Source organism: Trichosurus vulpecula, chromosome 7 (genome assembly GCF_011100635.1).
Source record: "Trichosurus vulpecula isolate mTriVul1 chromosome 7, mTriVul1.pri, whole genome shotgun sequence".
Lineage (NCBI taxonomy): Eukaryota > Metazoa > Chordata > Mammalia > Diprotodontia > Phalangeridae > Trichosurus > Trichosurus vulpecula.
In genome coordinates this window covers 132,410,635-132,437,615 of record NC_050579.1, presented here as the reverse complement: position 1 = coordinate 132,437,615, position 26,981 = coordinate 132,410,635, and the positions used below count along the sequence as shown (strand labels likewise).

At 38.3% G+C, this 26,981-nt stretch overlaps 1 protein-coding gene across 7 annotated transcripts in view; it reads left to right on the top strand.

The window, feature by feature from the left end:
* LAMA2 (laminin subunit alpha 2) overlaps nucleotides 1–26,981 on the top strand; it is a 777,226-nt gene that overhangs the window by 518,403 nt on the left and 231,842 nt on the right. For all 7 annotated transcript variants that reach the window (XM_036766214.1, XM_036766215.1, XM_036766213.1 and 4 more), the window contains 4 exons: nucleotides 1,755–1,935; nucleotides 7,433–7,569; nucleotides 15,020–15,256; nucleotides 16,519–16,662. In XM_036766214.1, the coding sequence (XP_036622109.1) occupies nucleotides 1,755–1,935; nucleotides 7,433–7,569; nucleotides 15,020–15,256; nucleotides 16,519–16,662 (699 nt within the window). The remainder of the gene's footprint in view (nucleotides 1–1,754; nucleotides 1,936–7,432; nucleotides 7,570–15,019; nucleotides 15,257–16,518; nucleotides 16,663–26,981) is intronic.

Sequence of the window (26,981 nt, the reverse complement as noted above, 5' to 3'; positions counted from 1 at the left end):
ACTTATTCAACCTGTAGCAAAATTTGAAAACTAAGTTTCAGGAAAACTGATTTTGTGTTCTATTTTTATTATTCCCAATCTTATTGTCAATATAATGAATATAATCATGAAAATTGTCTTAGCAATAAAATTATTTTTTTTCTTGGCTGATATGCAATAAGCTGCTGAAGTTTCTTTTCACAAAAAACAGGGTAGAGAAGTTCATGGAGTCTAATGTTATATTTGGAGTCATTTTCCATTATTTTATTATGTTTTAATCTCTATGCCCAACAGAGCTGGGGTAATGGCAAGCTGATCTTCATATGCAAACTTGACATTCTATAGGGAAGACGCTTTGAGTTTTTCTAATAGTAAATAAGGGAGGGTTTGTTCTTAGTTGTCTTCATTTTCATACAGTCCCCTTATGACTAATAGCACATATTTTTAAGACAGCAGGCTAGTGCTAGGGATGCAGGTTGTGACTGCAGAAGACTGTTTTCCTCAGTTCACAGATAAATAATTTTTATGTGGATAACCCATGAAAATGAAAAGACCTTTCTTTAGTGTATCCTTACAGATCTGTCATCAGTAACCAACTCTGGGAAAAATCCAAACTAATTTATGATTATACTTTGATGTGCATGTATTTCCCAAGACATTTCAGCAAACATGTCCTTAACTGCATATAAAGTGAATTTAGTAAATAATTGTACTGACTCCACATCCCTCTCATTTTTTTGCAAATGTTTCACCTAATGCTCTCAATGTCAGCTGAACCCTGACTGTGCCTGGAAAAATAACAGACTGCTTATTGTGATGAAAGATGAAATGGACATTTTGTCACAGTGTTTGAAGCAGACTGGATTTCCAAATCAAAAATTATTATTGGCATGTACATTTAAACAATTAGTGTGAAGTCAAATAAACTTGAGAGTGATCCAACTGTTTCATTTTGCCAATGTAGACACCACTGCCTAGTTACATTTGTACACTCAATGGATCATAGATTTAGAGCTGGAAGAGACCTGAGAAGCCATTTAGTCCAGATCCTCTCATTTTACTGATAAAGAAACTGAGGCCCAGAGAGGTTAAATGACTTCTCTAAGGCCATACTGGTAATTTGTAGCAGAGCCAGGATTCAAACCCACGTGTTCTAACTCTAAATGCAGCACTCTTTGCACTGCACCATAATATAGTTCCTAAAGTGGTGACCAAGAGTTTCTTTTTGTTTAGCCATGTATTATACATAGGAGTGAATAGAAGAAATATCAAGCCAAGAAAGAGAGAGAGAGAAAAGATTTTTTTTTATTTTTCTGGTGCTGTTTTAAAAAAAGATCTAAGGCATCCTTACCAACTTTTGTGAACCTACAATCCAGGACCTGAAAGAAGTTAGCTAAATCCAAAAGAAATGAAGCTGTGAACAAGGGAGGTTTTTAATTAAAACTGGAAGCCACTCATGGCTTCCATCTTTTGGACAGATCATTGCTATGACCTTGGGAGGTATGGGGAAAGGCTAGTTAAAATGTTACAGACCTCAAGATACTGCCCCAGTGCTGCCCTCACTTCTGGTGTGACTCCAATCTAATAATATTTCTCCTTTGATATGGTAGGCAATATCTATTAACTTTAATAACAGCCTGGCTGTCATAGTAATAGCATAAAAGAGAAAACCCCACAGCCCACAATTCCCTCTGTTCCCACCTGCATGCTTTGTTTAGCTGTTATGATTTTGGCTTATTTGTCTTTAACTGGTTTTTCTTTTCCTTCCATGTCAGCCTCAAACCTTTGGCCTACAGTCCTCTCGGGGCTGTGTTCCCTGTAACTGCAATTCCTTTGGATCCAAGTCTTTTGATTGTGAAGAGAGTGGGCAGTGCTGGTGCCAGCCTGGAGTAGCAGGAAAGAAATGTGACCGATGTGCTCATGGCTTTTTCAACTTTCAAGAGGGAGGATGCACTCGTAAGTAAACAGCTATTCTCCTTCATGTCATTATTTAAGACTGGCAAACAGGGTGCGAGGTGTAGAGGGAAAGCTGCCTATTTATTTTAAACAACCTAGAAAGAAGCAACAGTGAGAGAAGAATTACTGTTGAGACAAGATTCCCAACAATTGGGAAGAACTGATTTCTAGGGTGAAATGATAGGAAGCTTAATGGTAAAGTTACCATTTGTTCCTAAAATCTGTGATAGAGAATAACGGGATAGCCAGGCATCATTTGACATGTACCTTAGCTTTGGGGAGAGATTCCAAAAGGTTCAGAGGAGGTAGAGATAGGCCTATTAACCAAAATTCCATTCAAATTAATGGTATTTGAAGTTATAATTATATAAAATATGGTCATTGGTTCCAGCCCAATGCAAACATGCTGTCTGAATTAAAATAATGAGACTACTTCACAGTATTCACTATTCCCACTAATTGGTACCTAGCTATACTCAAGATTAGTCATATGGGTAGTAAAAACACTTTACTCTTGTTTAGTTCAAGTAAGCTGATCCAGATGAATTATTTATATTCTATTGTACTGGTGAATGATTGCTGAATCACTATCAATGGTATTTGAAGATTGTAGATAATAAGCTAAAGAATTTCAAATGTCCCAATTTTCAAAGAGAAGAAAATAGATTCAGCAAACTATAGGCCAGTGAGCCTGACTTTAATTCCTGGCAGAATTCTAGAAGATATTATGAAATAGATAGTGATCATCAAGCATAGAAAAGGGTGATCACATAGAACTAATATGGCTTCATCAAGAACAAGTTATGGCATACTAATCTCATTTACTTTTGTTGAGACATTGGCTAACCCGATAGGTCAAAAGATTGCTATAGATATGTTTTATCTGAATTTTAGAAAAGGATTGGATAAATTTTCTCATGCTATTCTTTTGGGAGGGAAGAAATTGGGTGATATCAGTTAGATAATAGTATAAATAGATGGCTTTGATCTAGTTAAATGGCCAGACTCAAAGAGTAGTCATTAAATGGCTCCACGTCAGATTAAAAGGTCTCCAGTGGAATGCCTCTGGTATCAGGTCTTGGCCATGTACTGTTTAACAATTTTGGCTGTGACTAAAAGAAAGAAATACAGAGCGTGCTTATCAAATTTATAAATGACATAAAGCCAGAAGGAATAGCTAACACACTGGATGAAAGAGACAAGATCTAAAAAGTTCTTGACAGGCTAGAGCATTGGGTAGAATCTGATTCAAAGAAATATAAGTGCAGTTAATGTAAAATTTACACTTGGGTTCAAGAAATTGACTTCACAGATTTTATATATATATGTATATATTATGTATGTATATAAATGTACATATATTTATATATATACATGTGTTAATATGTGTTGAACTAGATAGCTGCTAAAGTTCCTACTCTAACATTTTCTGATTTGGCACACCAGCAAAACAAGTATACTTATAATTATAAAATAATTACAAATTATATACTTGTCATATACTTAGATAAGTATATAATCATATACTTATTATATACTTATAATTATAAAATAATTTTATGAATCAATAGAATGTATTAGTATTTATCAACAATTGGAAACAATGCACCTAATACTAATAACTCGCATTCATATAGCACACAAAAGTTGTAGTTTTAAGTGCTTAGCCATGTAAAAAAATTATCAGCAATCCATAGTCTTCTTCCCCTCTTATTCACCTTCCCTTCCTTCCTCCCTCTGTGTGTATGCATGTATGTGTGTGTGTGTTTTGTGTGTGTCTCAAGAATACATATACACACAGGACTTCTAGGTCTTTTTCTGCAAAATAAGAACCAAGAAATCATTTTCTCAGATTGCCAAAATGGGTTAGATCAGATCTTAGGCTACAGAGTGTTGTGGAGAGAAAGGTTCCATGGACTTGGAATCATGAAGGCCTGACTCCGAATCCTGCCAAAACCACTTGTCAGCTATGTGACCCCGAGCAAGTCACATAACCTTTCTCAGTCTCAGTTTCCTTATCTGTGAAACTGGAATAATATTACATCTTTAAGGAGCTATATAAATGCTAGCTGTTATTATTTTCAATATCATGATCATTATTATTGATGCTATAAATGAGGAAATTGAGGTCAAGAGAGGTGAAGTGATTTGCTTTTGCTAGTCTATCAAGGGGCCATCTTTTATTACAGGTGGAAAGGGAGGCAATTTGAAAGATGAACAAAGGCCAGAAGGGAAACGATGGAATAGCCGTAGATCTCACGCAGTAAGATATTCTGTATTTCAGAGTAGAAGCTGATAAATTTCAGATGATTCCCTTATGCACACTTGTTAAAATGCCCTGCTACCATCTTCTCAGAAAGCAGTAATTATGCAGAGGTAAGGGAATATCAATCAACAAGCATGTATTATGCGCCCACTACTACAATATGTGCCAGACACTATTCTAGGAGCTAGGGATAAAGATACGAAGGATTAAATAATCCCTGCTCTCACAGAGCTTATATTTTAATGGGGGAGGTGGCAATAAACTCTCCCAACTTTCTCAGCCATGCCATTAAAACCATGTCCCCCTGGAAGCTCACTCAGGCCCTGGACTTCACGCATTGGAAGTACTCTCCACCCCTTCTTTTTCTCTTTCTGATTGTCTGTTTGCTCCCAGAACCTCCATTTTGAGAAGCATGTCCGGGCCAGCCAGGTCTTACTTCCTCCCCAGGCTGCACTCCTGACTCACCCAGAATCTCTCAAGAGTGAAAGCTTCTTGAGCAAAGGGACTGTCTTTCTTCCTGCTTGGATTTATGTTCTCAGAAATTAACACAGTGCCTGGCACATAATAAGGGCTTAAGAAATGCTTGCTGACTCCTTGACTTCACTAAGAAAAAACACACTAGAGAAAAAAATATCAGAGAGTAATAAAATGCCCCTAGTTTGGACACCACTAATTTAGGATTTGCAACCAATAATTTGTGACAGGGTCCAGAGCCAAGGGTTGGAACCTGCGGCCTCAAGGGCACATGTGGTCCTCTAAGTCCTTGGGTGCGGCCTTTTGACTGAGTCCACGTTTTACAGAACGAATCTTCTTCTTAAGGGAATTTCTTCTGTGAAGTTTGGATTCATTCAAAGGGTCACACTTAAGGACCTAGAGGGCCACATTTGAGGCCACAGGTTCCCCACCCCTGGTCTAGGCTGCCATTTACCTTTCCTTAGCAAAATCCATTATAAAGCTTAAAGCACTACAGAAATGAGTTGTTGTTATCATTTCATATGTATGTTTAATATGTATGCATAATAGATATGTATGCCAATTATTATATATAGTTTATATATATACAGATATATATGTAGAAAGAGAGTCTTAAAATCCTTTCATATCCTTAGTACATGGCACTAAATATAAGTGATATTCAGTCATTAAATTGCATTAGAAGCCTCAAAATAATGGCTGATTGTAATAATTATGACTTATTACTATTCAGATGACTATAGGAGTAATGTTTAACAAACTTAAGAGAATCAGATTTTCCCAGAAATCCTCAAACTCTTTAAACTCATCCATTTACATGGGAACTGAGATTTGAATTAGGAATTTATACTTATTTATCCATTACAGTGGAGTTATTATACCCACAATAGTAGGGACAGCCAGGTGGTGCAGTGGGCTTGGAGTGAGTGAACTCATCTTCCTGAATTCAACACACTAACTGTGTGACCTTGGGCAAGTCACTTAACCCTGTTTGTGTCAGTTATTTTATCTGTGAAATGAGCTAGAGAAGGAAATGACAAACCATTCTAGAGTCTTTGTCAAGAAAACCCCAAATGGGGTCACCAAGAGTTGGACACAACTGAACAACAACAACAACACCCGTTATAACGGAGGCAGACTGTGTGAAATAGTGGAAAGGGTTAGAAAAACCTGTATTCAAATCTTAACCATTGCTTAGTTGACTTGCAAGTTAATTGGATTTACTAATTGTGTAACTGTGGCAAGTCCCAGATTCTCTGGGCCTCTGTTTGCTCCTGTATAAAAGAGTTTGAGAAGATAATTTTGAAGGCCTGTTACGGACCTAAAAAAAAAGCCTAAGAATCTAAGGCAAAATTATTAAATTTACTTAATACTATATTAACTTGAAAAATAATGAAGCTGCATTTTTGTAAATGCATAATATATACTCAAATTTCTACTGTTTGTGCAATAGGGCCTCTAGCCATACACTATACGGATGAGAATATTAATATTCTTCTAGAAGGTCAGTATTATGCTGATCACTTTGTTAAAGGCAAAATTAGCATCACAGAATTAGACAATCTGGTCTCTCAGGTCTCACTCTTTATTCCACATGTAAAGCTGACTTGAATCATGGTATATTCCCGAAGGAGTCACAGGACCTGGTTTTGAATACATGCTTTGTTATTTACTACCTGTCTGACTGTAGGCAAACCATTTAACTTCTCTTAGCCTCAGTTTCCTCACCTGTAAAATGAGGAGACTGGACTAGGTGACTTCTAAGGTATCTTGAAACTCTAAATCTACGATCTTACGATCCCTCCCAAACATTTTGTCCGGTATTGACATAGAATTTCTTTACAATATTTTATTGATATCAGCTTTATAAAAGTTAATTTACCATCTCTAACCTTAAATCTATTGAGTTCAAAAGGTTTATAGACTCTCTTGCTACAGGCAGGCTGACCTACCTCAGCACATCATATAAGTGAATATAAAATGAGATTTTCCCATGGTACTGGTGTTCTTGCATTTACCCCACCAAATTTCAAGTCCCTCATTTTTTCTCCATTCCTTTATTATAGAAGACTACACCAAAGTCCATTAGTCTAAGAGCAGCAAGGATAGATAGGAAATAGAATCCTTCATTTAGGCAGCTTTGAAGTCTTCAGAACTTTACCTCAATATACCCTGGGAGAAGGGAATGGGGAAAGATGAACCTATTATTTGTTCTGCACTTTCCAATATTGTAAGGAAAGAGCAAGTTAACTACACAGAAATAAGGCAGATGGTAAATGCAGCCCCTGAAACACTCTGCATGCATAAGTAGCGTTCACTGCAAAGCACTTTTTGTTTAGACTTGCGGATTTGTAAAACACTTGCTGATGCAGATCATTTTTGTCTTTTATTCACCATCCTGAAGTTCAAAAGAGCAAGTCTTATACCTATTGTTTACAATTCAGCTGTATCAACGGGAAGGGTGGGGGGTGTGGTGGAGGAGGAAAAGCAATTCTATACAGTATGCAAAAGTGTCAGAAGCTAAGGCCAGATAAACAAATACCACCATAGTTATGGTCCGTAGAATTAGGACAGAATTTGGCAGGATCATTTTAAAAAATCCACGATAAGTTGATAAATGTTTTAGAACTTAGTTGGTGAGTTGGAAAGGTTTTAACTTAGGGAATTAGGTGAAAGGCAAGGTCATTTCAATATCATCTGAAAATTATACTGATCATTCTTTATATCTTGTCTTTGGTTTTTTCTCCTTCTGTGAAGCCTGTGAGTGTGCGCATCTGGGTAATAACTGTGACCCAAATACTGGCCAATGTATTTGTCCTCCCAACACCATTGGAGACAAGTGTGATAAGTGTGCACCTAATTCTTGGGGCTACAGTATCATCCATGGCTGTAAGGTAAGCGGGCTCTCTCCTTTCTGTCTTAATGGTAAAACCAGAGAAGGGAGGGACTATGTTGTTCTTTAGTGAGGAAGTAAAACTGAAAGCCTAAATTGACAAAGCCTTCCAGAATCGTGCTTGTACTATGAGTTCTGATACTGATGAAGATCAACCTTAGAAATGGGAACCTATATCTAAGTAACATTAAATCCTGGTTGTGCAGTCAGTGATCTTTTTTAAACTATCACAATTATACTTTTTATAGTAATACATATCACAATGCAACAATTGTATTCCTGAAATGTCATCACTGATACTTTTGTAAACTGTGCTCTAAGTACATTAAGGAAATTTAGCCATCCAAAGGATTCCTGAAATAATTATAACATGGATAGCTATGTAAAGCAAATAACCACACCCTTACTTGTCTGTTTGGTCAGTCTGGATTTGTACTTACTGAGTTTTCTTAAAATGTGGTTTACATTTATTTTCTTCATTAAGGAAAAGGGTGTTAGATTTTTGTATATTTTAATGATCAGCATTCTAACATTAGCATCATATCAAGTCCTATTTGTTGAAGGGTTAAGGTATAGAATTAAATTGCCTGACCTCCTAAAGGCCTGATCTACTAGCACTTCTCCAAAAGATATAAGCTTTTTTCATCTAAAAAAAAATGTATTTGAGCATAGTTACAAGCAGTGGTTGTGGGGGGGGGAGGAATGCATAACACATTTTTAAGTTTAGTCTTCATTATAAATTTTCTCTATCACTTTTTTTTAAGTTTAGATGATCAATAAAACAAGCCCCAATTTGTAGTATTTGCCAATTTCCAAGGTGTAAAAGCTTACATTGAGAATTTAACTATAGACTCTAGCACACCACTAGTTACAAGGGTATACTTGTTAAATAGTTCTTCTCTCTCTTCAGATCCTAGCTCCCAATGATTTGGCAAGTGTACTGCTGAAAATTTGGTGATAGCATTTTGCTTTAAATATAGTCAGCTTTTATAGAGCTCATAGTTTTTTAACTTCTCTTACTGAGAATTTATTTACCCCTCTCAAGATGAATAGTGTCCTGCCCTTACATTTAAATACTCATTGATAACTGTTTGCAGAACTACTACCAGCAAATGTCTTCATGTCTAAACTGGTGCCTGTATGTCCAAACTAGCTTGTCCAGAGTTTAAGCTATTATCTTATATTTCTTTCCACTAACTGTTAAAAGCTTTAGAAAAATTAAATTCATTATAAATGAAGAGTATTATTTAATAGTTTTTGTCCATAGGGTAAAAAGAATATTCAATTTTTGTTGTTGTTGTTTTGGAGGCAATTGGGGTTAAGTGACTTGCCCAGGGTCACATACCAAGTGTCTAAGGCTAGATTTGAAATCATCCTGACTTCGATGCTCTATCTATTATGCAACCCCAAATAATCAAATCTTGAACCATACACTGTCAGTTTAGAATTATTCATGACATCATACATCCAGAATTGAAAGAGAACTCAGAGTTCATTTAGTCTATCTATGTCCTGCACTTTACAGATGAGGAAACTAGATGACCGGCCCAAAGTCACACAAGTAACAAGCAAGAGTCAGGACTCTAACCAGGATCTCCCACAATTCCAAGTTCAGTACTTTAAATTCCACACACCATTCTCTACACTATTTCTCCTAAGGTAGTTTGCATTCCTGGAGCATATACCAACTTGGATTCACAAGTGAGCAGTGACAAAGGAAACAAGCCTGCCAAAGAAAGTCTAAAGGACACTAAATTTAGAAAGAGGAGACCTGAGCTTGAATCCTCTTTCACTTATCACTTGTGTGACCATAGGTAGGTAAGTCATTTGATCTGTCAAGGCCTCACCTTTCTCCTATCCCTTGAGTGAAAGGGTAATACTAGATGGCCTCTGAAGTCCTTTCCAAGCTGCAATTTTATAATTCTTTCTTCTCACCATCCTATCACCAAAAGATATTTCTGCCCTACCACTCAATTCTATAACCATATGCCTTTGGCCAAGGAGAATCCTGCCATAAACAATGAAGGGCTTTTCCTATACTGAAGGATACTACAAGTGCCTCCAACAGTGATATTCCCCTCCAGACCTTCAGTAGCCATGTGTACACTGCCAGGGTTTTTTTGGGGGATGGAGTTATTCTTCAATAAAGTTCCTCTTGAGAAGAACATGGTTTCTGGCAACCTGTAGGTTACTTTGACTTCACAAAGACCACATGATGGGGTGACATCTCTCCCTGGAGAAGAGAATTCACTTTGCCTGTTGGTCTGGTATAGAAGTTCATTTTTTATAAAGTTCGTGTTACTTCTACAAAACACTAAGAGGTGCCAACAGTACTATCTAAATAAATAATGATGCATGACACTAGGCAAGTCTCTTCACCTGTCTAGGCCTCCAATTCCTCATGTTACAGATGAGGATTTGGGACTAGTTAGATAGTCACCTTCAGCCCGAGATTTCTGATCTCGTAATGCTAGTAAGTGCTATATAAACGTTACCTACTACTAACTATGCTGTATCAGCTATCTCTCCCCTTTCAATGTTCAATGGCTAATTTTTCTTACTAGCTGTTGACCCTGGGCAAGTCACTTAACCTTTGCCTTCCCTTAGTTTGATCATCTGGAAAGTGGGAATAATATCGCCTACCTCCTAGGGTTATTGTGAAGAGCAAATGAGATATTCATAAAGTGCTTTGTAAACCTTAAACCGCCATAAACATGTTAGGTTTTTTTTATTATTTTTTTTTTGCTAAAACTTGATTCAAGCTTTATTTTTGACACGCACTGGCTGTGTGATTGTAGGCAGACCATTTAACCTTTCAGTTCTCTAGAAAAAGTACAGACCCGGCTTGGTTAACGAGTTTCCTCACTCAGGGGTTACCAGTACTGATGAAATCATGGATCCAGGCCTGTCCCTGTCCACTGATAGCACTAACTGTCCTACATTGGCATTCGATCTGGTGGGCAGACTTTAACACTCAAGTTCATAGAATTTTGCCCTTGGAAGTTCGGTCATGAAACATATGAAAAGTTCATAATTATGCACCCAGGTAGAGAGAGCAAACTCTCTAACAATGAACAGGGTGGGGGCGGGGGGAATTGAAATCCAAACCATGTTCTCACAAAGGTCACTCTCTTCTATATGGCTCCTAGAGGTCAAATACAGGAGAAGTCAGATCAAATTAATCTGATACAGTGTTTGATGGAATTAAAGAACATAGTTAGAAATGAGTTCCAGTCCTACTCAGATGAAATAAAGCAGGGGAGGGGGACCAAGGACCATCAATTCTTCCATATCATTTTTTTCCTAGTACTCCAGACCCCTAAGCTAACACACATTTTTTAAAAAGTCTTATACCCTGCCAACTTTCCTTCCCCCTTTAGTTTTCACCTCTCCATCTTCCCAGGCTGTGTGGGTTTGAGGAAACGATTTGCCCATGTTACCACATCTGCTACCCTAGTACCTCTGTGGGTGTCTGGGAGGAAGAGGGGAATGGGATAGGGTAAGCTCTCCTGCTGGGTGTTTCCTCCCTTTCTTTTTTGAGGGTTGCTTCAGTCCTGAAAGAAGCTATATTTCCTTGTCTCAGATGAGCAAAAAATCAAAATCTCAGAAGTCATTTCAGATCCAAGCCATTCTTATTCCCTCTAGAAGTATTATATCTATGTAGAGTTACTACTGTCATATAAATTCAATAGCATATATTTTAGATTTTAGCTATGTAAGGTGGGTCTAATAAAATTTTATTTTAGACTTCCATGACTGAATACATAATTCCAGTCACCGTAATGTTTCCAATATTTTTTTTCTTCCTCCTGTTATTGTTCATTTTGTAGGCACTAGTCTATTATCAGGTGAATAGTCCTTGAGGATATCTGTTGTCCTCTGCCTGGTCAGAATACATGTAATATGCTATGTTCAGTTATTGGCACCAAATTTTAGACAGGACCTTGCTAATCTGGAGGAGGACAACCAGAAAAGTGAAGGGCCTGGATTTCATGCCACATGAAGATTATTTAAAGGAATTGGGGGCCGGGGGAAGGAGAACCTCACAGCCTTCTTAAAATATTTGAAGGTCAATAACACTGAAAAAGAATTAGGTCTGTTCAGTCCCAACAGGAAAAACTAAAAGATGAGTGATCGTTACAGGGAGGCAAATTTATACTTGGTATCAGGTAAATCTTCCCAACAACTGGAATTTCACTGGGGATCTTTGAGCAAAAGCTGGATGATCACGTATTAGGCATATTTAGAAGGTATTCTTTGTGAAGAATAGATTGGAATAGATGGCCACTAGATCCCTTGTAAGTCTAAAATTTTGTGCAATTCTGTAAAGTGTGAAGTATAATCATTTAGTCTCTCTGATTCTCAAGTCCTATCTTGCCAATAATGAAGTACAGTTATCCCTTCCATATCGTGGGGGATAGGAGTGGGTGCCCCAGCAATCTGGAAAATCTCCATAAAATTTTTGGCCCTTCCTTTGTACCAGAGAAAAAGTTTCCAGCTTTACAAATCTCCTTCTCTTTTTTCTTGATATTAAACAATACTACACATGTTGTATGCATTTGAGTTTCCGAACTTTTTCCATGTTCTACTGACCTTTGCGTGTTGTCTGTGGCTGCTGCAGAACTCCCCCAAAATTCCCATTTAATTTCTTATGCCAGCCTGCGATATATCGAGACCACGTTAAGAAAAGTCACCGTGTGGAAAGGATAAGTATACTTGAAGTAACAGCATTGTAATTTTCCTTACCTTAGAAATAGAAGTCATACTTATAGGGACAAGGATAAGAATTGGCCTTGTAATTTCATTAATATAGGAATGTCCCAGATTAGGAAACTCCCTTTGCCAATGCAAGTTGGCCCCTTCTCTGTAGCTTACATCTGTAGATATCTGTCTAGAGCGCTGAGAGGCACGCATTGGTCTAGTCACAAAGCCAATTTGAATCAAAGGTGGGACTTGAACCCCATAATTCCTTTGTTTGAAGGCCAGCTTTCTACCTGCTATTTCACAGTTCTCTATCCTATATTTATAGTATAAAGAATACTTTTTTAAATGTTTTTTAAATCATTCATTTGACTAGAATCAGGACTAGTAATCTGATCATTTGCTTACATGTTATAAATCAGAAATCCATCTTATAAAAAAGAGATTAGAGAAATATAAATCTAATATTTCTGATCATAGCAATAAAAATAATAAAGTCAACTAATGTAATAGAATGGGAAATCACTGTGCACCGAGAATACGTAAGACTCACATTATAATTGTTGGAGACTAAACATATAGAGTTCAACTGCAGGACAGAGGAAAAGGTCTCTTGGTCCTTAGAGTCTAGCAGCAGGATGGGTCTGCAAGACCATGAGGTCATTATCACTTTCAGTGGAGAATGAGACCTTCCCTAGGGGTTGGATGGCAGGCATGATTAAAGAAGCTTTAAGTCCTGGAGATACCCCTTCAACAAACTACAAGCCCATGCTGTTTAATATTGCTTAACCTCAGGCTATCATGTAAATCAGAAAGGTCAAACACACCACCTACAACACTACCAGTGCAGCCCAAACCATACTAAAATGTAATTGGGTAATATTTAACTAGATAAATAAAAATATAATAAAACAAAGACAACATTAATGTGTGATTTTCCAAGTCAACATACAACCCACAGGGATCCTGATGTACAGTTTAGCTGCACCTTTTTCTATTTGTGTTTGACACCACTGATATAGCTATACCTTCTGGTACATTTGACTAGGTCTCCAAACAATTCCAAGGTCCTAAGAAAGGATCCTGTGTCTATGGGCTGACCCTTAAAGCAAAAATATCTTACTGAAGAACCTACACATTTCCCCAAGATATGAACACAACCGTTTCCAAATTTTCAAACTGTTACCTCTTCATCTCAGGTGCAAACCAAGAGTTTGGGATGCTGTGGGGCTGAGAGGAGAAGCTCTCAATTGTAGCTCCATGGGGTGTATTGAACAGCAGTAGGAAGGTACCCAAGTACCAGAATACCTAGGATTGATTTAGTTATATGGTAACTTGGAATACTATAGACAGAGCAGTATGGAAAGAGGGTGATTTATTGGGAAGTCTATTCCTTAGTCAGGATAGGGAGGTAAAGAAGTGGACTGTCAGGGGAATGTGATAGCAGGTGATTTTAAAAAGCTTAGAATCCTCAGAGCCGTGGGATTTGCCAGAGAGCTCCTTTCCTTTTGTGGCAAAGCTTCTTAACCTTTTCTTTTTTTCTTTTTCTTGTTTGGTATCATGAGCTCTTTATCAAAAAAATATTAAATCAGTAAAGTAAAACAATACTAAAATGCAATCATCAAAGTTTTGACAAAAAACAAGTTCAGGACCAGGAGATCATTATACATTATTACAGACATACAGTATCTGTAAGGACTAACTTTGCTGAACTTGGCTCCTCTCATCAATGCAAGATTCAAAGATAGCTGTTAAAGACTCATGATGGCAAAAGTTGTGCACATCCAGAGAAAGAATTATGGAGTCTGAATGCAGATGGAGGCAAACTATTTCCTCTCTCTTTTTTTCCCTTCTTTTTTGGTTTCGTTTCTCTTTTCTCATGATTCATTCCATTGGTTATAATTCTTCTTTACAACTGGACTGTTATGTAAATAAGTTCAATGTGAAGGCATATGTAGAACCTATATTGGATTACATACCATCTTGGGGGGGAGGGGAGATGAGAGGGAGGCAGAGAAAATTTGGAACCCAAAAACTTGTGGAACTGAGTGTTGTAAACTAAAGATAAAAAATAAATTTATTTTTAAAAAAGTTCAAGGATCCTGTGAAATCAGGGTTAAGAGTCATTGCTATACGGGCATTTGGACATGGGCACAGTGTTAAAGTTGGTGGCTTCACTGGCATGATACAACAATATAATAATAACAACATTAATAGTTAACATTTATATAATGCCTATCATGTGCTATGTACTATACGAAGGGCTTTACAAATATCTCATTTTATCCTCACAACAAGTCTGGGAGGGAGGTGCTTATTATCATCCTCATCTTACATTTGAGGAAATTGAGGCAAAAGTTAAGTGACTTGCCCAAAGTCACACAGTTAGTAAGTGCCTGAGGCTGGATTTGAATTCGGGTCTTTCTACTTTGAGTTTTGTGCTCTATCTACTATACTACATAGGTGACTATGTGGAATGAACAATGATGAAACCTGAAAGGGAAGATCTTGTCTGATATAATGTAACTGAATCATAGGCAGCTGAGTTCACTTCCAGGGTTCTATTTTGTAAGGAGAGTTCCTAGAGTGGCATACTATACATTTATGTAAAATATTGGCTTTTCATTCATTTTAATGAATGTTAGAAATAATTTTCAAAGAATTTTTCTAGGAGGAATTCTGAAGATGTGATTTTAAGAAATGCCTTATGACACTTGACTAAAATTTATATTTCATTATCTGTTCTGCAGGCTTGTAATTGCAGTTTGGTGGGATCACTTGATTTCCAGTGTAATATTAACACCGGCCAGTGCTCCTGTCATCCAGAGTTCTCTGGCACAAGATGTACAGAATGCAATTTTGGCCATTGGAATTATCCTCATTGCAATCTGTGTGACTGCTTCCTGGCTGGGACCGATGCATCAACCTGCAACTCAGAAACTAAAAAATGTGCATGCCTTAATCAGAGCGGACAGTGCACTTGTAAGGTACACACAAGCAAAGTCCAGCAATGAAAAGTCTCACAGTTGTTCTTCCACTTCTCAATGTTATTCCTTATTTCTGTTCCATTGAATTTAAAGGAGAATCACCAAAGAGAGTATATGTTGGTACATGGCGCCCTTTGGACATAAGAGCAAAATTATACTTTTGAGGCAATAGGTTATTTTTAACCAAATCTGTTTAGGTTCCTATTGTGATGTTGTTTGGTAAAGATCTCACAGGCTCTCGGTTTGGTAAAGATTCTGTGGATTTCTTTACTGATGAGTGACATTTTGCAAAGCAAAACTCTTTCTTTTATAGTATCTCTCTGCCTATTTGAGGGCAAAAGAAGTTTGAAATGACAGAAAGTGACCTGAAATGCATTTACTCTCACTTAAGCAGCATATACCTACTGAACACCACGTCTGCAAGTAAAATAATAAGACACATTAAAAGCAGCTTCTCCTAAAAATGGATCAGTGATTATGATACAAAGCAGAATGCTCTTGTTGCCGTGGGAGTGACATGGTTTCACATTACCCAGCACCCCTGACATTACAACAGTGACTATCTGAACATTTCAGCCCTCATTAATATTGTTAAATGATGTGGAAAAATAATCAATTAAAAAGGCAAAGAGGTATTTTTCCCTTTAGATGTTTCTGCAAAAATCAATTCCACTCTAAATACAGTTAATATCATGTCAGAGGTATTCTGACTACCCAAGATAAAGGCCCTGAAGAGAGGGACAAAAGAAATCAGAGAAGGTAGCCCTGGAGGATGGTTTTGAATAAGCTTGAGCATTCTTTTAAAGGAATATTTCTGCCATCAAGGGAGGGCATGTACAGTGCGCACACAGACTATATACAATGTTTAGTAACCAAACATTAGTCTGCATCTTGTCATATATATTCTGACCTTGTCCCACCATTTATTTGCATTGCATGGACCTCAATCCAGTATTCATTATTTTTATTGTGCTTCTGAAGCCTGGTGAGTCTTTCCTATTGCTTTCAATGGAATTATTATACAATCTGTTGCTTAGTTTTCAGAATACCTCAGTGATATAACATATTTCTAAATGAAGTATTTTATCATGCTTATGTAAGTCCGCTATTGACACCAATCACACATGCCTTTGGAGATGGTAGGCTTGATTTCATCTCTATCATACTCTTTGAAAGTCCATATCCCTAATAGTCTCCTCAAGGACGATTTCCCCTATATATTTGCCTTTAACCATGGACTCCTCTTGGGCTTGTCTCTCTAGGTGAATGTGGAAGGTGTCCACTGCGACAGGTGCCGGCCTGGCAAATTTGGACTTGATGCCAAGAACCCACTTGGCTGCAGCAGCTGCTATTGCTTTGGCACAACTACCCAGTGCACTGAAGCAAAGGGACTGATCCGTACGTGGGTGAGTAGGGAACTGCTGAGCCGTGTAATGCTATAATGTTATTTCCTGCTGGCGTCTTTTAGTCAGGCACTGAGAGGTAGCTAGGAAATGGCAAAACATTTAAGTAACCTTTTCCCCTGTGTACATTTAGAAATAGTGACGGGACCATGTTCCATTAGACGATTGAGCGCCGCTGTTTTTTTTTTTTTAATCTGAAAAGAGGTACATTTATTTTTTATAAGGTAATAGATGTCAAGAGAATGTACTCATCTTACTTTAATTTTGCCTTTGACTTTACTTTCTTTGATGTTCTTAATTTTTACATTGTCCAAAAGATTTTTTAATCATTCATTTTCCCCCAGTACATTACTCTGCTCATGCCACATAAAAGTTAAATAGACTCACTCTGTTCTCTTAAGTGCCTATAACCTAAGACACATGTCATACTGGTTTTCTCTGAGCAACAATAGCACCCTCTTACCCCAAGAGATGCTGTAGATAGATCTAGAAGGAGCCATATATTTATAGATAGGCAATAATAAGTATAGCTAAGTGGCATTGGATAGGACTGACCTCAAAGTTAGGATGACCTAAGTTCAAGATGTGTCATTGGTATATACTGGCTCTATGACCTTGGGCAAGTCACCCAGTCTCTCAATGGCCCCAAGGAATTCTCTAAGACTATAAATTGCAGAGGGCATCTAGATAGAGTACTGGGCCTGGAGTCAGGAAGATCTGAATTCAAATGCGGCTTCAGATACCAGCTGTGTGACCCTGGGCAAGTCACTTAACCCTGTTTGCCTCAATTTCCTTATCTGTAAAATGACCTGGAGAAGGAAATAGCAAACCACTCTAGTATCTTTACTAAGAAAACCTCATATGGGAGCGTGAAGAGCCAGACATGACTGAAAGGACTGAACAATAACAAATAAACTACATAACAGGTACTGCTCTCTGAAGATAAAGGGATTTTTCTCATTGGAAGTTCTTTTCACAGACGAACTCACAAGTCTAGCCATATGTGAGCATACGCATGAGTAACTTCAGCAATCGTTGCTTACAATTGTGTGAGCTCATAGATTCCAGTCACAAATCCTCAGTGCCTTAGGAGATAGTCTTTGAGAGATGTGTGGGAGGGGAATCCTCATCTTGCGGCTAATACAGTGATAAAAAGCTAGCTGGTTCCGTGGATAGAGGGCTGACTGCAAGGTTAGGATTCTGCGGGTGCAAGTCCTACGTCTGACGTATTAGACTGGCTGTGTGATCATGGGCATGTCGCCTAATTTCTCCCAACCTCAGTTCCCTCATCTCTAAAATGGGGAGAATAGTAGTACCTGTCACAAGGCTGTTGCGAGAATCAAATGAAAAAAATATGTAAAGCACTTTGTAAATCTTAAAACATGATATAAATATAAGCTATTGTTGTTATTATAGTTAGACTAATCCTAGGACAATAGGCATATAATCTGTGTCAGGGCTTGTAATCAAAACTTTCTGTCCTGGTATCTAACTTGTCAGGATTTACACCATTGCATTGCCACAGCCTTTGGGAACCCAGAACACACTTTAGTGCAGTATCACGGAAGGAAGGATGCTATTCAAGGGTGGTAGATCAATGGATGCATAGATCTGCATCTCCCTATCTGTCTGCACCTTCATCCCCATGGACTTGTTATGGGGAAAGTACTTTGTCCCTATTTATGATTTTAAGTGGCATATGCCTGTACTATCTACAAAGACATTTGTATATGTGTATATGCATTATATATATATATATATAATGTACATATGTATATCTGCATGTGTGTACATATATGTATGTATTGTGTGTGCAGGTACACATATATGCATGTCATGGTCATAACAAATCTATAGGGAGTGTGACCTAATGGGTAGAGAGTTGGTGTTGGAGTCAGGAAGACCTCTGGAATCTTGTCCTATCCTCCAATACAAATTGAATTATGACCCTAAGCAAGTCACTTAACCTCTCGTTGCCTCAGGCAGCAATCTAAGTCGGTAAGTCACAGAGCACACCTTGGATCCCTATCTCTAGAGGAAGTTTACTCTCTGGGTTTTCCTATACCAGTGAAAGCATAGATCTTGTGTAAATACGGGATGTCCCAAAAGTCTTGGGGCAGTCTTAAGTTTCAGTAAGACTTTTGGGACATGGGAGATACAGACAGAGACGGAGACCCATATTGCTAAAAGAAGTTTACTCTGTAGGGTTTCCTACAACAATGAAATGATAGACATACAGGATGTCCCAAAATGCTTAGTTTTGTTTTTTTTTTTCAGTTTTAGTTTCAGTAATATGTTTGGGACATGACAGCCAGAGAGAGCCAGAGAGATGGAGGCAGAAAAATAGAGAGAAAGATCAAGAGAGAGAGAGAAACATAGTTACACACTGCCTATATATTTCTGTGATTATGACATACATGTATGTTATACATATATATATATATATATATATATACCTGCATATATAAAAACAAATCTTTCTTTGTAAAGTACAGTCATATACTAGTTGAAACTATAAGTACCAGTAAAAATTATTTTAGATAAAATAGTGTAATGAGATAGTTCCATAGAAAACATATTTATAAATAGGCAAATATTAGGATAGTGTTTAATATACCTTTATATGTGTGTTATATTTATATCATACTTTAAAGTTTACAGTACACTTTCCCTACAACAACCTTATGAGGATGAAAATTCAAATATTATTTCCCTGGTTTTGCAGATAAAGAAACTAAAGCTTAGAGTGAATAAGTGACTTGTTCATGATTATCCAGCTTATACACATCCAAAGAAGAATTTGAATCTAGATTTCTCAACTCAAAGACCACCATACTTTGTCCATAACCCAGAACATTTAGAGTTGCATTTAGAACTCATATTAGTGCATGCTTCTTATTAACAAAGTAATTATAAAATGGAATTGTTTAAAATAAACTTATGCAGTTTATACCAATACAAATTGTGATATGGGATGGATGGATGGAAGGAAGGAAGGAAGGAAGAAAGAGGGGGAGAGGGGAAGAAAACATTTGAGAGAGACATCATAATATAGTAGGTGGAGAGATGGACTGAATGTCAAGAAGACCTGGGTTTAAGTTTCATCTCAAATACATACTGAATATGTGACCCTAAGCACATCGTTTAACTTCTTGGTGCCCTGATCAGCTAAGACTAGGAATTGTGGAGTACTCCCTGAGGTGCAATGTTAAGAATTTTCTAACAAAGAATTCCTTATATCAATGAAATCACAGACCTAGAATAACAATAATATAAAGTATGTGTTTGTATTTGTGTGTGTGTGTGTGTGTGTGTGTGTGTGTGTGTGTGTGTGCAAGCATACATGCATGTGCTCTTTTCAACTACAGTCTTCCTCTGTTACCACTCCGTGGTGTAAAGAGGACCCTCAGTTCGTAAAGTCTTTATCCCTGGATCACTAACTCCACCGGGTGCAAGCATGCTGCAGAAGCTACGAGAAAAGACCTATTGGGACTTTGGTTAAGATGGCGACATAAAAGGTACTAGCAGTCCACCAGATAATGTGGTACCCCCAAAACACCCCAAAATAGAAGAATGATCAAAAAGAACAATAGAAACACCTATAAATTATATAATATAAATATATTATAATATAATAATAGAAATCTGACATAAATTCCTCTACTGAGTCCAGAACTGAACAAGAAGATTGCCATCAGCCTGAGGGCACTCAGAGTAGTGACATGCCAGAGAAGGCAGAACCCTGCTCCGGCTCCATAAACCAGGCCTGAAGCTAGCATGATCTATTCCTAACCTGTCAGCCCAGCAGGGGAAAACAGACAGCCCTGCAAGATCACTGCTTGAGGAGACAAGAGTTTGGGACACTCTAAGAGGCCTGAAGCCAGGACTGCCATTGCAGCCACAGCAAGTGGTCCTCTAAACCTGCCAGGAGACTGGAGTCAAGAGGCATCTCCCACCATGTATCAGGGCCTGTAAGGGCTACAGCATGGGACAAAGACAACTTCTAGTTGGGCATATTAAGGAGGGAACAGAGTTTGGGGCCAAGGGCAACCCCTACATTCTGCCCCCAAGAGATGATGGTAAAATCCAGGGTTTGTGACAGGACAGCTGTCTCCTCCAGACTAGAGAGGAGACTGGACCAAATGGCTGTGCACCCTATCCAAGAACTGGGTAGGAGGAAGGATGAAGCTTATCTGGTACAAATTCCTAATCCAAGACTGAGGCTAGCAATACATGTAAACAGAAGAAAACTCCAAATGCAATGGAGAATAGGTCCAAAGATAAGCCCACCTTGGAGAAACTCATTACCAGAGTAACCACAGGGTCATGAATTGTTTGGCCACAAGACCATCTACTCAGTTGTAGTCAAATTGCAATCTGCGTTAATGGGAAAAAAAAAACACACCTGCTACGGAAATCAGAAATCCTTAGAGTACTGAAGTATGAGCATTATTTAGACATTTATATGTTCAATCATTATCTGTTATTTACACCTACTACATGTAATACAGGTCATGCTGTGTCTTCTCCCTCCTACTCTCTGTAGGAAAAAGGAAACAAAAGACAAACCCAGCTGTGCCCAAGATTCACTTAGGCTGTGCTTGCCCCCAGGCAATTGATGTTAGAGCTCTCATATGATACATTGTGAGGGTTATTAGCCAGTAAGTCAGGAACTTCCACAGGTGTGCACAATCTCTACTCACTACAGTGACCATACAAGGTAGTAATCCTCAGGCAAGTATCATGGTGATGTGACAGTTCATTTCCCAAGTGCTCAACAACTTCTTCCCCCTCAACATTACCACTCTGCTTTCATGTCAAGTCCTCCATTCAGTTCAACCTCTGCCTCATAGCACGCAGGCTTCCCACCCTCTCTGAGACAGACACTAAGATTCTGCCTGCTTTATGGTGCTCTTAAATACTTCAGCAAGATGGTAACCAATGGCTCCCCTTTACAGCAGCCCCATCACAAATGCACAGTGAGAGATGGGGAGGGAATCTTCCCTGCCCAACTCAACCCCCCAAGCTATGAAACATCAACAACTTCTGGAAATGTATACAGCACATGCTAGGTGCTGGGTTGACAAAGATGAACAATTATGAGCTTTCAAGAAACAGCCATTCCCATGAGAACTTTAGAATGTGGTAGAGGGGAAAGCATACTTGATTTAGAACCAGTGGATCTGGTTTAAATCATAGCTCAGTTAACTAGGTAGGTGACCTTGGGTAAAAGACTTCATGCCTCTAAGCCTTAGTTTCCTTATCTTTAAAATGAGGAGGCTGGACTCCACCCTGAAGGTCCTTTTCTGTTCTAAATCTATTATCCTATGATCCTACAATCCTGTGATATGTACATAAATCAGTATACCTCTAGGTAATAATAATTCATATTCATTGAGCACTATTATCATTTGCAAATCCCCTTTATATACACATGAGAAGGGAAGAGTCAGGCAAGGTACTTTGAGAAATCTGAAGAAAAAGAAATTGCTTTCACCTAGGGAGGAGGAAAGGAAAGGTTTCCTTGAGAAGACAGTTGGTCAGGAAGAGAAGGTACTTCAGTAGTTAAGAGATGAGGAAAACTTCCGGGGATGGAGACAAGATGGCAAAATAGAGAAAGCACTCAGCTGAGCTCTCTCAACATTCCCTCCAAGCAACTTGAAAATAATGCCTTAAGTCAAATTTTGGCATGGAAGAGCCAACAAAGGTCAGAATGAAACAGATGAGAGATTTGTGCCAAGAGGGTGTGAAGAGGGTTTGGGGTGAGAGGTGCTCGACACCCCAAAGTACCGACACACCATAAAGTTTATTAAGGGTTAGCCAAATAGGCCTGCCCCAAGAGACCCCACCCCTTGTGATGCCTGTAAGGAAAGCGGGCCAGATCAACCTGAGCTAGATTGGATCTGACCAACTTCATGGAGGCAAGATGGAGATTATATACACAAAGATTGTGGGAGGGATTGAGGGGTGGTCTGGGGTGATGGAAATGACAGACAATAAAGGGCTAGGGTAACAGAGCTAGGGTATAGATATTTTGATCAGGATTAAGGATGGGAAACAGGATTAAGGGTGGGAAACAGCTGGACAATAGAGGACTGGGCAAGGTAGGCATTTGGGCTTAATGGTTATAGCCTCAGGCCAAGGCCAGATCAAGTTGGAAGATTCAAGGAGAGTTCAAGTGTTTAAGGGGTTCCCAGAGACTGTGCCCTCACCAGGTGGAGACTGGTGGGACTAAGTGGAGGTGACAGAAGCAGCAGCAGCTTCAAGAGCTTTCAAGCCAGAGACAGGAAAGGGATGTGGCAACTGGACAGAAAGAGATTTCATGAAACCCCTTACTAGCAAAGGATACAGGAACAAATGCTATTTAGCAAATCCAATTGCCTATGTCCACTTCTGGGTCATAGTTCAGGGGTGGAGAGGAACACTTTTGGTCAAGAGGGAGGTGGAGCCTAAAGGGAGCATATTCCTTTTGGTCACAAGGGATCAGGAACCTTGAAGAACAGGATCATTTGGTCCTGAGGGAACAGGGCTCCTGAGGAGTGGTATCACTTCTAGTCCCAAAGGAACAGGGTTCCTGAGGAGCAGCATTGATTGCAATCCCAAGGGATCAGGGGTATTTCCTGAGTAAGAAATGGAACGTAGACCAGGGGAACATACCTGTCCCTAGATCACACCATCTTGGAAGCATGAAAAATGTGCAACCTCCCTCCCCACCCCCTCAAACTAGCTCTGATAATAGCAGTAGAGAAAAAGTCTGAAGACTGAGGGAATGTCCTTTCTCCATCCATGCCAAGAACAAAGACCAACATTAACATAAAGTTCCAAATGAAGAAAAAGCGTGGAAAAATTAGCAAACAACAACAAAATCTGACCATAAAAAGCTACTATGCTGACAAGGAAGATGAAGACAAACTCAGAAAAAGACAATGAAGTCAAAACAGTTACAAGCAAAGCCTCAAAGAAAAAAAATATAATTTGGACACAAGCCCAACAAGCATTCCTGCAAGAGCTAAAAAAAATTATTTTCAAAATAAAAAAGAAGGGTAGAGGAAAAATTAAGTAAAGAAATGAAAGGAAAGGGGGAAAACTTATAAAAATACAATTAACAGCTTGGTAAAAGAGGAAACAACTTAAGGGAAACAACTTAAAAAACAGAATTGACCAAATGGAAAAGGAGGTACAAAATTTCACTGACTAAAATCACTTCTCAAAAAACAGAATGGGCCAAAAAGAGAGTTACAAAAGCTCACTGAAGAAAATAATTCCTTAATAATTAGAATTGGGCAAATGGAAGCCAATGGCTTCCATTGAGACATCAAGAAACACTAAAACAAATTCAAAAGAATGAAAAAAATAGAAGAAAATGTGAAATCTCATCAGGAAAAAAAAAACTGATCTTGAAAATAGATCAAAGAGAGAGAGTTTAAGAATTATTGAACTACCTGAAAGCCATGATAAAAAAAAAGATCCTAAATATATATCAAGAAATTATCAAGGACCTCAATATCCTACAAGCAGATGGTGAAATAAAAATTGAAAGAATCCATTAATCACCACCTGAAAGACATCCCAAAATGAAAACTTCAAGAAAGGTTATAGCCAAATTCCAGAGCACCCAGGTCAAAGAGAAAGTACTTCAAGCAGCCGGAAAGAAACCATTCAAATACCAGGAAGCCACAGTCAGGATCACACAAGATTTAGTAGCTACCATGTTAAAGAAGTGGAGGGTTTGAAATAGGATATTCTGAAAGGCAAAAGAGATGGGATTATAACCAAGAATATTCTACCCAGTAAAAATGAGTATAATCCTTCAAGGGAAAAAATGGATATTTAATGAAAGAGGACTTTCAAATATTCCTGAAGAAAAGACAAGAAATAAAGAGAAAAATTGACTTTGAAATACAAGACTCCAAAGAGTCCACAACCTGGGCAAGCATGCCATCATGAAATTGATGTATAGAGCTGATGAACTTCTCTGGGCAACCAAACTTTGACATAATTTTCCATAAGCCCTCACAACTGACACTATCAAAGGCCTTGGTCAGATGTACAAACATTGTATATAGACCCCAGTTCTGCTCCTGGCATTTCTCCTGGAGTTGTTGGACAGCAAACACCATATGGACCACTCCTTGACCCTTTCTGAAGCCTCACTGGTTCTCGGGTAGATGACCATCTTCCTGGGGAAGAATCAGCCTATTAAGGATGACTCTGGCAAGAATGTTAACAGCAGTGACTAAGAGAGAGAACCCTCTGTGATTGTCACAGGACAACCTATTTCCTTTACCTATATAGAGATGGACAATGGAGGTGTGCTTGAATTGCTGGAGGATAATCTCTTGCCATATAACCTGGAAAATTTCAGTCACCTTTTATATGAGCAGTGGATCCCCTACCTTGCAAATCTCAGCTGGAACAGAATCAGCATGAAGCACCAAGGAGCTTAATGGTTTTCAAAACCTCTTCTTCCTTTGGAACTTCTGCTAGGGAGGGATTGACTTCAACCTGAGGCAAACAGTCATTGGCTTCAGCATTAATTGATGATGATCTGTTGAGAACACTATGAAAGTGTTTAGCCTATCTCTCTAGGATCATCTCCTTATCACTAATTAATGTGCCTCCATCAGCACTGAGCAGTTGAGTTGGCCCATAAATAGCAGCTCTTTTCTGGGGGTAAAGAATTAGAAATCAAGGGAATGCCCATTACCTGGGGAATGGCTGAACAAATTGTGGTATATTGATTGTGATCAAATACTCTTGTGCTATAAGAAATGACAAGCAGGATGGTTTCAAAAAAATCTGGGTAGACTCCCATGAATTGATGCAAAGTGAAGTGAGCAGAAGCAGAAGAACAATGTATACAGTGATAGCAATATTGTAAAGATGACCAAGACAATGATCCAAGACAATTCCAAAGGACCCATGATGAAAAATGCTATCCATCTCAGAGACAGAACTGATGAACTCTGAATGAAAATTGAAATATACTTTTTTAACTTTATTTTTCTCCTTTATTTTATCTGTGTTTTCTTTTGAGCATGGCTAATATAGAAGTATGTTTTGCACAACTTCACATGTATATTTGATATCAAATTGATTGCCTTCCCAAGGAATGAGGAGGGGCAGAAGTAAGGGAAAAAACTTAGAACTCCAAATTTAAAAAAATAAATGTTATAAAAAAATTTATATATAATTGGAAAATATTTAACAAAATAAAAATAAATTTAAAAAAGAGACGAGGGGATGAGGGATGGTCAGGAAATCTGTTCCAAATACAGGCAATAGCATAGATGAATGAATGAAAATTTTATTAAGCACCAGGCACTGAACTAGTCACTAGGGATACAAATACAAAAACTTAGCAATCTCTTTGCTCAAGGAGTTTATATTCTACATTCTCACAAACACACACACACACACACACACACACACACACACACCCCTCTTATATAACGTGTATTAGGGAATAGTGGCCACTGAAGGAAGTTTTGGACCTGAATAATGATTTAATCACTCTTTCCAGAGCAAAAGAAGGAAATTAGGGTTTGGGGGAAGTAGGTGATAGGAAACATGGCAAGATGGTTTCCTGATGAATGTCTACATGGAATGGGAAGCATAGTCTGGGACCAGCATTAGTAAGTTTTCACTTGTTCTCCCACTTGTGAACATGCCTCAACTCTACAGTAGAGATCCAAAACTAAATGGATTAACTTCCCCATGGGAGAATGGGTATGGTCTATGGAGCACTTGGTTTGAGGGTCACTGTTGCGGTAAGAAAAAGGAAAGAGTATCAGAACAGATGGCAAGATGCCTAGGTAGGCCCTGCTTTCATGGTGGCTGATCTTTTGAGATGCAAAGTTGTCAGAAGCAAAGCAGATATAGGTTGTCAGGTGAGTTTTCACTCACTTCCTCATCACTGAAGACAGTTTAGCAAAGGCTTGGAGACTGAGGATGGTTGGAATAAAAGTGGGTGATGGAAAGTGGTCCAGTTTAGCTGGGACATATATGTAAAGAGGAACAGTTAAAGACATATATACCAATAATCTATGTAAAATGCACATATTCTATGTGTTTCTTTGATATAATTAAAGTATTGGATTAAAGTCAGGAAGACCTGGCTCAGACACTTCCTTGTTTTGTGACCCTGGGGAAATCCCTTAACTTCTCTCAGTCTCCTTTTCTTCATCTGTAAACTGGGAGAAATAATAGCCTCTCTTTCATTGTATTGTTTTGAGGATCAAACTATATAATCGGTAATATGCCCCCTATTATTGTTTATGCACACAGATAATATAATAATAAATGTAAACATATATAAACCT